This window comes from Pygocentrus nattereri, chromosome 16, assembly GCF_015220715.1.
Source record: "Pygocentrus nattereri isolate fPygNat1 chromosome 16, fPygNat1.pri, whole genome shotgun sequence".
NCBI lineage: Eukaryota > Metazoa > Chordata > Actinopteri > Characiformes > Serrasalmidae > Pygocentrus > Pygocentrus nattereri.
Genome location: NC_051226.1, coordinates 11016166 through 11028460, shown reverse-complemented (window position 1 = coordinate 11028460; position 12295 = coordinate 11016166). Strand labels below are relative to the sequence as shown.

At 38.3% G+C, this 12295-nt stretch overlaps 1 protein-coding gene and 1 long non-coding RNA gene across 2 annotated transcripts in view; one reads left to right on the top strand and one right to left on the bottom strand.

The window, feature by feature from the left end:
* The window catches only part of LOC119265404, an 18663-nt gene extending 18005 nt beyond the window's left edge, over positions 1–658 (top strand). The window contains exon 4 of the long non-coding RNA XR_005131632.1: positions 647–658. This is a non-coding gene — a long non-coding RNA (uncharacterized LOC119265404). The remainder of the gene's footprint in view (positions 1–646) is intronic.
* The window catches only part of zgc:109965 (uncharacterized protein LOC619266 homolog), a 12754-nt gene extending 459 nt beyond the window's left edge, over positions 1–12295 (bottom strand). Inside the window, exons 1-15 of the mRNA XM_017714937.2 lie at positions 12172–12295; positions 11626–11793; positions 10751–10941; positions 10356–10500; positions 8535–8632; positions 8355–8432; positions 7174–7277; positions 4889–4977; positions 4250–4389; positions 4087–4149; positions 2383–2498; positions 2196–2283; positions 883–921; positions 602–774; positions 453–506 (exon numbers count right to left, since the gene is read on the bottom strand). Of these exons, the coding sequence (XP_017570426.2) occupies positions 453–506; positions 602–774; positions 883–921; positions 2196–2283; positions 2383–2498; positions 4087–4149; positions 4250–4389; positions 4889–4977; positions 7174–7277; positions 8355–8432; positions 8535–8632; positions 10356–10500; positions 10751–10941; positions 11626–11782 (1535 nt within the window). The 5' untranslated portion in view covers positions 11783–11793; positions 12172–12295. The remainder of the gene's footprint in view (positions 1–452; positions 507–601; positions 775–882; positions 922–2195; positions 2284–2382; positions 2499–4086; positions 4150–4249; positions 4390–4888; positions 4978–7173; positions 7278–8354; positions 8433–8534; positions 8633–10355; positions 10501–10750; positions 10942–11625; positions 11794–12171) is intronic.

Here is a 12295-nt window from a genome sequence, read left to right as displayed (position 1 = left end):
AGTTAAAGTAAGACATAAGCTCTATTTGAGCAGGCATTAATTTTATTAGGAGAGGCTGTGTGATTTAATTAGTATGGAATAAAACATAAATGTGATTTCCAACAAAATGACCATGTTTAGCCTAGCTTGAAATTTCATTGCCTGGATATGGATATCAACATTATGCAACAGGCACTACACTCAATAACAATAACAACACGGAGCATTGCTGAGTCTGTTAGCAGCTTTTGTCAGTGCATGAAGTGAACTGGAACAGGAATACTATTACTAAAGAAGCTCTGGATTCTGCAAAATATTTGCTTTAGTATTATTCAAATGATTGTTGTCAGACTTGAAAATACATAAGGATTGCAGATTTACCTCCTCAAGTAAATGTAATAGGCTATAGGGATATTGTTTTTAGTGAAGTGATAAGAAATACAGACTGACTTCAAAAATGAAAAATCTCTAACCTGTACATCATCATTGGCTGTTTCATCTGATCAAAGAATGTAACATCAGGATCCCTAGACAAAAAAAAAAAAAACCCAACCAATTCATTCACAGATGTCCTTTTTCCACACATATGTGCATACGTTTATGTGTCTGTGTGTGTATTTACTTGCGGTCCTGACGGAAAGCGTGTCTGTGGACCTGCTGGAGGTAGCGTTTGAACTCCTGCTCTAAGCTGTTGATGAGGAGAGTTTGTTGTGGCTCTTTGTCCATCAACTGAGTGGCTCGTGGGACAGATGTCAACATGTTCATCAGCGCAGACAAACGACTGTCTAGGATGTCCTACAAAATGTAATAAAATGAATGAGCACACAGTGAGACAGAGGAACACATCAGCCTGCTATGTTACGCAATAACAGAAAAATTTGTTTTTCACAAACATCTATTTACCAAACTGCCCTTGAAAACCTGGATTTCCTTTGGAGAACCCTACATAAGAAAACAGACACATAGTACCAGTTAGATAGTAATACACATCCATCCATCCATCAATCCATTTTCTAAGCCGCTTCTCCGTCAGGGTCGCGGGGGGGTGCTGGAGCCTATCCCAGCAGTCTTCGGGCGGAAGGCAGGATACACCCTGGACAGGTCACCAGTCCATCGCAGGGCAAGTAATACACAGAGTATGTGAAATAGAGCATATTCTATGCTTTTCTCGTATTTGGGCAATTCTCCATTTGGAGTGGGAATTCAGGTGGATACATTTTTAAAAAATCTATTTCTTTCATCCCAAAACCTAAATGATCTAAATACATCCATTAACTTCTACTGTTATCATATATGCAAAAAGGAGGTGACCTTGTGCAACTGTTTAAAATCAGTAATAAAACTTATATTTTGCACTATTTTGACAATATTTTAATTAACTTGAGATGCTTCCTCTCTGATGAGCCCTGACCAAAGGAAGCAGATTAATAGAGTTGAGAATACTATGTAAAAATGCAAAATAAGAGTCCTGAGATTTCATCTTGGGTCAATGTGCATACTGACTTTTGGAGCTGTCCCTAATATATAACAGTATCCTTTTAAGCCCTGCAACCTTTGTGTCATGGTTTCCCACTCCAAACAGAGAATGGCCTATTCTATGAAATTGACTTATCATGTTTTGTGTAAATCAAAGTACCAAAAGTTCTCCTCAAAACCAATACTGTTGGTTTTATGAACAAAAAACAGTCCTAATTTATTTTTACGTAACCATTTTCCAACATTTTTGTCCCTTAAAATTCAACAGGCTGTTTTTGTTAATAGGCCTTTGAGACTGATATATGTAAATGACCTCTGTTGTGATGTTATTGGCCTGTATGGTGCCTCATTTTGAAAGCAGTCTGATAGGTTTTCACTGAAATCATCAGGAACAGTAGAATAAATAAGCTTCAGACACTATTTTCAGCTGTCTGGATGCTTTGGAAAGCTGCAATGATACACAATACAACAGTCTAAACTGCTGTGAGCTGAATGCATGGTCACATGTACATACGTTCTTGGTTGTGACATCAAAACCATGATGAACTCAATACAGCCTGTTTTTGGGCTTTGTTTCCATATAAGGACTGTGTGGACTGTACTAAACTGTACTGTAGAGAATGGTCAAAACTTTACGTAGTACATTAAACTGATTTCTAAGAAAACAAGAAATTAGTATTTCTATGATATGGTCCCTTAATGGATAAAAGAGTGGAAAATAACTGAAGCAGCTCTCTCACCTTGTCCGACAGATTATACATGTAACGCGCCAAGGACTCAGCAATAATGACCGTGTTCCGTTTGAGCTTCCTGATGTCCACTTGCGACCTGCATGTACGTGTGGTAGATCAATGCAAACAGTCTTCAGACAGAGTAACTGACATTCTAGGTTTTCAGACTACTGCTCTATTTGAATTGGACTCTCACATGGTGTCGAGGATGGAGCCCCTGCGCTCTGATCTGGGGTCCTCCAGGTGCGAGAGGGTGAATCCAGGAATGTGTTTCATGCCATAGCGCTCATGTTCCCACGCTACTGTGGACTCCTGCATGTAGGAGCGACCAAAGTAACATATCTCAGTACTTCTAGAGCACTGAACAACTGCAAATATCATAAACAAATGGATCAAATAACCAGAGTATGTTAACTGCATAAACTGTGTAGTAACGAGGAGATGACTCTGACAGTTGATTAAGGCTTAGTTTATTTTAATAAGTTGTTTGATTGGTTTTTAGACTTAAAGGCCCATAGCCTACATTTTCTTGTATTGAATTTTTTCCCCCCGCGACCCTGACGGAGAAGCGGCTTAGAAAATGGATGGATGGATGGATGGATGAATTTTTTCCACAAGGTCTATTAATGATGCTTGTTTTGTCACAATTAATTTTTACAGGACCGTTTTTAAGCCTCTCTTTATACCTTGGAATTAAACAGGCTGTTTGTTACTGCACCTTTAAGACCTGTAATTATAAATGAGCTCTGTTCTGATTGGCTGCCCTGCTCTGCGCCTTATCCACAACCATCCAGGCTGAAACAGTCCTTATTACTTCAGCATGAGTGGGTGGCTAAGATGCTGTAGGCTAAATAGTTAGATAGATGTAAATGTGTTAGTTTTTCATGACATGACAAAAACATTGAATTATTTTAGGGAAAAAAGGGATGAATGGAAAGGAGAGTAAAAAATACATTTTGGAAGTTTAAAAATGTTTACATACTACATCAAACTCAATTTTGTTTTACCCAGGATGGGCCCTTGATAGTTTATTTTTGCAAATTGTTAATTAATAAATCATTTACTTGTAGTTTTTCTGTAGTCCTTCTTAATACTAGTAATAATAATAATCTTTTCTATATAACACTTTACAGATAGGTGGTAAAGCTTAGCAGTAATACAAGAAATTATAACTATTAGTTTAGAATCATATAAGAAAATGACAGATCAAACTATATAGATAGATAGATAAATGAGTTGTAGCGTTTTAATTAAAGAGATACGTTTTAAGGTGCTTCTTAATAGTGAAGCACTGAGCTTGACTGTCTAAGAAAAGGTGGTACTGAGTTCCACAGTTTAGAAGCAGAATAACTGAATCAGTCTCTCCATGTTTTCTGTATTTTACAGAAGGCGTTGCAGAAGGTCAGTATCTGCAGATCCAAGGTCACATAGAGACTCTGTGATGTAAGCGTAGTACTTTAAGGTCATTTAGAGCCTGAAAAATAAATAGCAGAACTGTAAATTCTATCCTGAACAGTACAGGCAGCCAGTGCAGATCTTTCAAAAGAGGATTTATTTAATCTATTTTCTTTTTTCTTAGTATGCTGATGCATTTTGTATGAGCTGTAAAGGATATGTTGTTTTAATAGGAAGTCCAGTAAGAAGAGCATTACAGTGATCAACTCTAGATGTAATAAATGCATGAACAAGTTTCTCTGCATCATTCTGAGATAGAAAAGGCCAAGCTTTAGCAATGATAAAAAGCTAGTCAGTGTGTTTACATGCGGGATAAAACAACATTAATGTGCACTACTGTTCTTCCATTGCATACTTGTTCGCAAACCTCAGAAAAACAAAACATGGTTACACACCATGTATTCTAAAAAATGACAAAATATTGTGTAATTTTTGCCATATGGACCTGCAGGTTGATCTTCTTGTGCACAGTTCCAAACCTCACCCATGGAAACCTGGAGGAGATCACCTGCAACGATGGAATGCATATATGCCAATGGCATCTATGGAGTAAATGAACAGCTAGTTATGAGAACACTGTGATATATAGGCTTGAGCTTCATTCTCACCTCTTCCAGCTGCTGGATGAAGCCATACTGAGGGGTACCTGGTTTTGGAGGTCGGGATACATGCAGGAAAAGCTCATCCCCAGAGCCAAGAGTGTCCAAACAGAGAACAAATGCCACATTGTCATGCAATAGACTGGATTCTGCGTGGAGGAGAAACACAGATAAAGAAAGAAAGAAATGTCCTGCTCTAGTGCTGCTTGTACAGCTTGCTACTTTTGTTGTGTGACTCCAGCACTACGGCAAACAGGACAGGAGAGCGAGGCTGTTATGACAGGCAGACTTTCTTATCATAAATGAAAAGCCATAACAGCTATCTCCAATTCTGCAGCAGTCATGAGCAGAGTATATCTACAAAACACTACAGCCCTCCTGACAACGGTAAATCATTTCAATAGAAAATGCACAACACATGCCATCCTGTCTGTGCGTGTCTGACTGACTGTGTAGGCCTACTGAAAAACATTTGGAAAAAACTTCCAGAGCTATGAGCTAAAGTAGTCCAGCACACTGCTGGGCCATGAACACATAAGCCTTATCCAACAGTAACATTTAGGTCACAGCAAAATTATATGATGTCCATTTTATATAATAGTCATTTTGATGCTATGGTGAATAAAGGGTCACAAATAAATGACTAACCTGCATGGTCCATATTTTCCTCGAGCCAGCGCTTGGTGCCAAGGAAATTATATTTCCCACCACCAGTTAGGGAGAAAAGGAGGTGATACCTAAATTTATAAATAGCCGCAAAACAAGCTAAAGGTCAAAATTAACAGGTACATTTACAAGATGTACTTGATTCAGTACTAATGGTATGTAATTTTCATGTGAATCAGAACTACTCATTGTATCTTGTTTATTTATATACACTACTAGTCAACTACTAGGGGTGTCCAATCTTATCTGCAAATGGCCAGTGTGGCTGCTGGTTTTCATTCCAACAAAGGAGGAACACACATGATTAATTCTTTAAAGACTGACCAACTGATTAGTGCTGGACTGTAACTAAGTAAATGTAATTGGTTACTGTACTTTAGTAGTTTTTTGTGTATCTTTACTGAAGTTTTTCCATTTTGGGTGATTTTTTACTTTCACTCTGACATGATTGGCCCCTCTCAGTCCTGTCCATGTGTTTGTGTTGTGTTTTGGTTTAGCACACGTGTTCTTTGTTTTGGTTTTGTAGTCCTGCTCCCTTGTTTAGTGACTCCACCCCTGATCGTTCCCACCTGTGTTTCCAACTGTGTGATCTCTTGTTGTCCCTGTTGTATTTAAGCCCTGTGTTTGCCCTTTTGTCTTTGCTGGTCTTTGTATTGTTGTTTGTACTGTTCTGCTTGTATGTTTGATTCTGGTTTCTGTTATGTCTGATCAATGTATGATTATGTATGATCAATCCGTTTTGGCTACATGAACCTGGACCGTTTAAACAATGACCCTGGATTTGCCCATAATAAACGTCGCTTATCTCCGCATATGCGTCCACCTGCTCGCTCCCCATTACACACTCCACTACATTTCAATGTCAAATATTTCACTTTTTACTCCACTACATTTTGTGCATTTTTTCGTTCCTTTTGGTTTATGTGTGCATAAAAATCTAACATGTCAAAACTTAAGCATGAACCAATCAGGGCACAGTGGGCACTTTGTTTTGACAAACCTACCCAGTGCAAGAACACAGTTCAACGTCAGTGCAGCAGTGCAAAATTTTGGGAGAGTCTATTCAACATAAATGATGAACTAACCTAACTTTGTGTAAATAGACCACAATATAGAAATATGTACAGATAAGCAGTTGTGACTGGCATGTGTGTTTTTCTGAATTTATACAAACACTTTCATTTTATAGTATATTCGTTTTGGCTAGTTTATGTTTATGAACAGAGACCTACAGATGCAATATAGTAAAGGAAACTCATTTATGAATCTGTGATTAAGGCAAGTTTTTATTCAACTTAAACTTGTAACTAAGTTGCATTAAGTTAATTAATCTTTTAGTATGTTACTTTTGATATGTAAGTACATTTGAAGGCAAATACTTTTGCACTTTTACTCAAGTGGAGGTCTAAAGGGAGGAACTTCTACTTTTACTGGAGTAATATTTTACTTTGGGTATCTTTAACTCAAGTACATGATATGTGTTCTTCGTCCACCACTGCAATTGATTAAGCAAGTACAATCAGGTGGGCTCTGCATGTTTGGAATGAAAACCTGCAGCCACATTGGCCCTTTGCAGATAAGACTGAACATCACTGGTTTAGACATGCTGGACTGAATATTTGTTTTACATAATCTTAAAGGATACAAGCCTCATTTGCAAATCTGCCACATCTGCAAGCCTATGCTTAAATACTTGAATACCTGTTAATAACCAAGTATAAATAGTTCAGGTCATGCCTATTTATAAGCTAATTCTCTTTTTTGGAAACTTTCAAAAATTCAATCTTAGATGTTAAATTTTCTACTTTTTACTATCCAACTAATCCCAATTACAAATAAAGACTTCCCTGGTCCATAAAACTTTACTTCATATCTCAGATATCCAGTGTTCTAATGCAAAATGTCTTTTTTCAGGCTATTTCTTTTTCTCAGGAACAGCTTCATGACAGCCACACATCTTTTTAGACCCTAGAGTTATCTTGCCATATATGCAAGTGGATTATCTTCTGTTTAACATATCTCCTTTAGCCATGCTCATGGCTAAAGGAGATATGTTCCTTATGTCTCCTTATGCTGATGAGAAGTAAATTTGTAAGGCAGCTGAGGTGAGTTTGGGTAGCAGTTTGAGTGAATGTTAGTGTCTTGTTGAAGGGGAACCATATGGTGGCTGTATGAAACTCTCACTACCTCACTACATGCAGCAACTCTAAGAACACACTATTGGGTTTTATCCTTTTCCTGCTTTTGTAAAGAGCCCGTCAGCTTACGGAGCTTTGTTGCGAGGATCACTGTAGAGTCGTTGAAAGAGGCGAGCCAGTTCCAGCAGCACAGTGACCCCACTGCCATTGGAGTCTGCTCCATATGCCAGCCACTGAGCAGCAAACAGGTTCAGAGCCATAAACAAACATACACAAAGTCCTATTTAACACAGATGTTCTGCTTTTTAGAGCATAATAGAATCACAGCGTGTGAGGTCAATTCTTAATCATTAGGTGTCAAACTGTGATAGACTTGGCAACGAAGCTCAAGAGTGTAGAATCAGCTTCAGACCTTTAATCCATTAGAGATTTATTATTCATATTTTTAATTGGACAGTTTAAAAGATTCATTAAATGATGGCTTAATGATCTGAGAAAAGCTGAAGGATAAAGATAATGACTTTTAAGCCCAACTCAGCAGGACCAAGAAAAGTAAAACCAACAAGAAAAGCAATCAAATTTCTCAGAAGGTCACCAATACCTATGGGTATTTAACCACAGTCTTCCTAGCAAAAAAGAATTTATGTGTTGGCAATTGGAAAGAAGCAGCCTGAGTGGATAGTCTGGGCAGCTGAGATGTTATATGGCTGGACAGGCTGGTGAATCTGCCCTGCAACAACTTTCACATCTCACACAAGAACAAAAAGAAAGAAATAAGGAAAAAATCAGAGTTTTCATTCATAAGAGTGAATAACTCATTTTGGTCCAGTGGTGGACCAAAGGGGCAATGAAGTGACCTGATTTCATCACAAACCTGGAGATTTAATCTGACCTATAATTTCAATCATTCCAGAGACACTGAGTCCATAAAGCTCAATGAAAGTACATTACTGTTATTTAATGGATGATGAGCCAAGTTAACAAGATTATAACAGCATCATCATAGCTTTATCAATCAGCAGTGCAAAGCAATGCTGAGGGGTAAATTCATCTCCACAAGTGATACTGTGAGCTAAATGAATGCTCCTAACATCTGATTGCATGTGGTTGTAAAGGTCAACTAGCTTAAAGCAGTCCATTTAGAGCTTGACAATGTAGGCGTAATCATTTTATGATGCCCATGAATGTTAAATGCACTGAACAGACATAAAGGGGAACCAGAGATCAAGAGTGAAGACAAGTTGATGTAGCAAAGAAATGAAGATCACACATATTTTTCAAAACATATCCATTCAGTGACTGAGACTTACTGGAGCAAGGCCAGAGGAGTCATAGTGGGCAGTGATCACGATTGTAGGTGGGTCCTCTCCGACTCCAGGAAGTACACCCTTGGAACAAAGCAATCAATCAGCGAGACTGGCAGGCTCAATTCCAGGTCAAACAGTGATACTTTAAGGGATGGAGTTGCCAGTTAAGGCTGTCAAGCTCACCTCTAATGTAATGATGGAATTGTCAGTGATGGCCTTGATGGGGGAGTTGTTGCTCACTAGTATCTGGAAGGCAGTGGCTGTGACCATACTGCGAAGAACTGCCACAGAAATAAGACAACACATATACATTTGGTCAAATTCCATGTTTTTTGTATGATTACCTGTTTACCTGCTGAATTTGGATTAAATAAAAAAAGGCCCTGATTGAAAAAAAAACCTTCAAAATCGTTTAAGCGAAATCTTAATGCAAAAAAACAGGCAAATGATTTTGTTACAAAAAGCCGTGTTGTGGTGTGGTGATTTTGCTCTGAACTACTTTTAGCTGAAATGAAAATAATAAAGTTATGGCACATTTTATATATATTTTCTTTTTAATTTTTTTCTTTCTTCATTTGCACAAAAAATGATGTTTAAATTTGTTCCCAGCGGATGATGTGTTAACTTATATGCACTTATACAATCAGCATCATTTGACCAGGGGTGTACAAACTTTTGCACAAGTCTGTATGTACACTGTATATGAAATCACTGTCAGAACAAAACCTCATATCTTAAAATTTTTCAAAGAAAAATCTACAAACTTCACAGGAGAAGGAAAAAACATGCTTAGCTTAAGTAAGTTAATATAACAAGATTTTAGACTTCCTATTTGTCTATTTGGCCATTTTTCATGAACATTTGACATAAACAGCAATAAACCCCAGCTTGTCTCACACCCCTCTGGATCTGACTCTTTGAAGCACTCCACTTGCAAATGAAATGATGTGACTGTCACACCACCATCCACAGCCAATCGTCAGTCTCCTTTGCCTGAATATTAATCTGATATACGTGTCTTGTTTGTCATATGACTATTTTAAACCTGGGCTTTAGTTTATTTATTTGCAAGGTATTGCTTCTTTCACTCGAGCTACTAAGCGTTCCATTCTGTGTATGTTTGCCTTCATGTGTATACATGTGTTTTTTCCAGTGTTTTTTGGACTTATCCACTATGCCTTTTGCCTATACCTTTTTTTGAATTGTGCTTACCCGTTCCTGTCTATGTTATGTTCATTCTTATGTGGCCAATTTTGGATTTGAACCATGCATGTTTACTAACCACTAGTATTGATTGTATTCACACTAGTAAAGCCACATTTCCTACTTTTACCTGCAAGCACAAGCCGCTTTTCTTGTTACAGAGCTGGAAGCTGCTAAAAAATTTAAATCATCAAAAATGGAGAGACAAGGTTTTGTTTGACAGCAACAATATACAGCACTTGTCCCAAGGTTGGACACACCTACTATCAGAACGTTTTTCCTCATTTGTACTATTTTTCTCATTTTACAATAATTCTGACTACATTAAACTATGAAATACCACATATGGGGCAATGCTAAAATGTTAAATGTAATGATAATAATAAAATAAATATTCTTTCTAATAATAAGTAATAATAATAATATGTTTTTATTTTGCCTTGACGCAGCTTTGCACACATTTGACATTCTCTGCATTCTTTCAAGCAACTCCATGAGCAGCCACCTGGGATGCTTTTCCAACAGCATATCTGAGATCTTGCTGGCTGGCTGTTCAGAACTACTTCTTGGGGGCAAAACAGTTTACATACAGAGTTATCAACTGTAGTATTTATATTTGTCTTAGACACAAATTTCAAGCACTGGAAGCCTCTAGATTGTAATGTCTGAATAGGTAAAACACATTGATTCAGGTGTATCCTACCTTTCGACTGCAGCTACACCTATACCTACCTGACTGATACCTCCAACTGGATGTGACTAAAAATTGATATTCTTCTCTTCTACTTTGGCTCCTCTCACCTCTGACCAGAATGGAGGCAGACTTGGTGGCTGCGGCCAGCTTCACTTCTGCATACATGCACAGAAGCTGCTCATCCTCATGGACCACGTACACGGGCATGAGGGTCTCCTTTTTCAGAGCCTCTGACTCACTCACCATGAAACCCTGGAGGACGAGAGATCACATTTACTTCTTAAATCATTCATTCTGAAGGCAGAGAGCAATTTATCCTTTGGAATTTTATGATGCAAGTTCTGTAGCTGCAGGGCTGTTTACTTCCACCTCAAAATGTCAGAATCCCTTAACAAAAACATAGACGCTCAAAGCTGGATTACGAAATGGTAAAAGAAAATGAAACAGTGCTTCTTAAAGGCATCAAAATCATGTAACAGAGTGCAATGTCATCTGCCAGCACCTGTATGACGTCTTCAGGTACGGTAGAGATGTTCTGGGGGAGCAGTATGAGCACTGCCGCTGCGTTCTGCCTCTTGGCCTCTAGGTAGCGCTCTGCTGTAAAGTCAGGCAGCTTCATGATCACACAGCGACGGGTCAGAGTTGTGTCATCCGCCGAACGAGCCTCGGCCACTACGATGGCACCTCGACAACCTGTTGATGAAACATTTGGTTATATTTTAAACAATAAACAGTCAAATTCAAAAGTTTCACGTGTTGGAAAAACATAAAACATCAAATATAAATTGTGCTATAACATTTGCACATTTTGTATTTGATCTTTTAATGTTAAATTCAGCAAATAAACAGTAGTTGTGCATTAAACAGTGACTTATAACAGACTTTTTAAAAGGTTTTCAGTTTCTTCACTTGTGTATACATCCCCTTTAAACTGCATTATAATGTTCCAACACAGAGACGGACTCATAATTCCCTGTGTGCTGTGCCTGTACACTGTTAGAAAGGTTCTGTGCAGGTACATTATTTTATTCTTCAAGGTACCAACAATGCAAATGTTCCCTCAAAGGTACAACAGTGGTTTTAGGTCCAATTGTAAACCTTACATTTTTTTTTCCAGGTGAAAAGTACATATTTGTACCTTTTTATAACCGAATATTTTAAAACAGAACAATAAAATAAAAAGCCTGGAGATGAGACGGGGTGTGTGGAGTTAATACAACTTAGAGAATATAACTTCAATGGATTATGATCCAACTAAAGGTACTGAGATGTACCTTTAGGGTACCACCCTAATGACAAAAGGGGTACTGCCCCAGTGTCAGTTTACTACCTTTTTGCCTGAGACTGTACAGAGTAAGGGATCTGAAGGGATGTTACCTCGTTTGTCCTGCTGCAGGTTGTACTGCTGCATCCTGTAGGCTGTAAACTCGTAGGAAGACGCAGCTGGAAGGGCAGATGCCTGCAGCAAGTGTGCAGACAGCAGCAGCAAGGCAGCCACTCTGGAGCTTCTCAAAGTCATCATGCTGCCACACATTTTGAGCAAACCTACAAAAAAGAACAAGGGGGTTACACAAAAAGCATTGAACTATACCTAATACAGGTAGAGTAGCCTATTAAACCCATACATTATGCAAACTAGGCATGTTGAAAGAAGGCACTAGATCAAAATGCTGTTTACTCCAATGTGTAGGATCTCAAATGTCAGCTTAAACCCCTTAAACTACCGGCTTATTATTCAATTATAAATCTTAAGGTAAATTATCCAGTACTGAGTACGAATCACTCCATGATTAAACCTGCTGTTGGTCAATAGAGCTGTCAACAGAGTTTAGGGGCTTAACAACTACATCCAGGTCTCATTACAACAGTGGTTGCATTTAAATAGAAGACTTCTATGACAAGTGGGGGTCTCTTAAACCTCACCTGGAGTTTAAGTTGGTTTTGGAGCCTTTTCTTTAGTAAAAAAAAGGTGTTATTCCATTTTCTCTCCTTGTAGTGTGTGCTGCCAAGACTCTGGTCAGTTGAAGAAGGCTCACTGAGGCCTGTA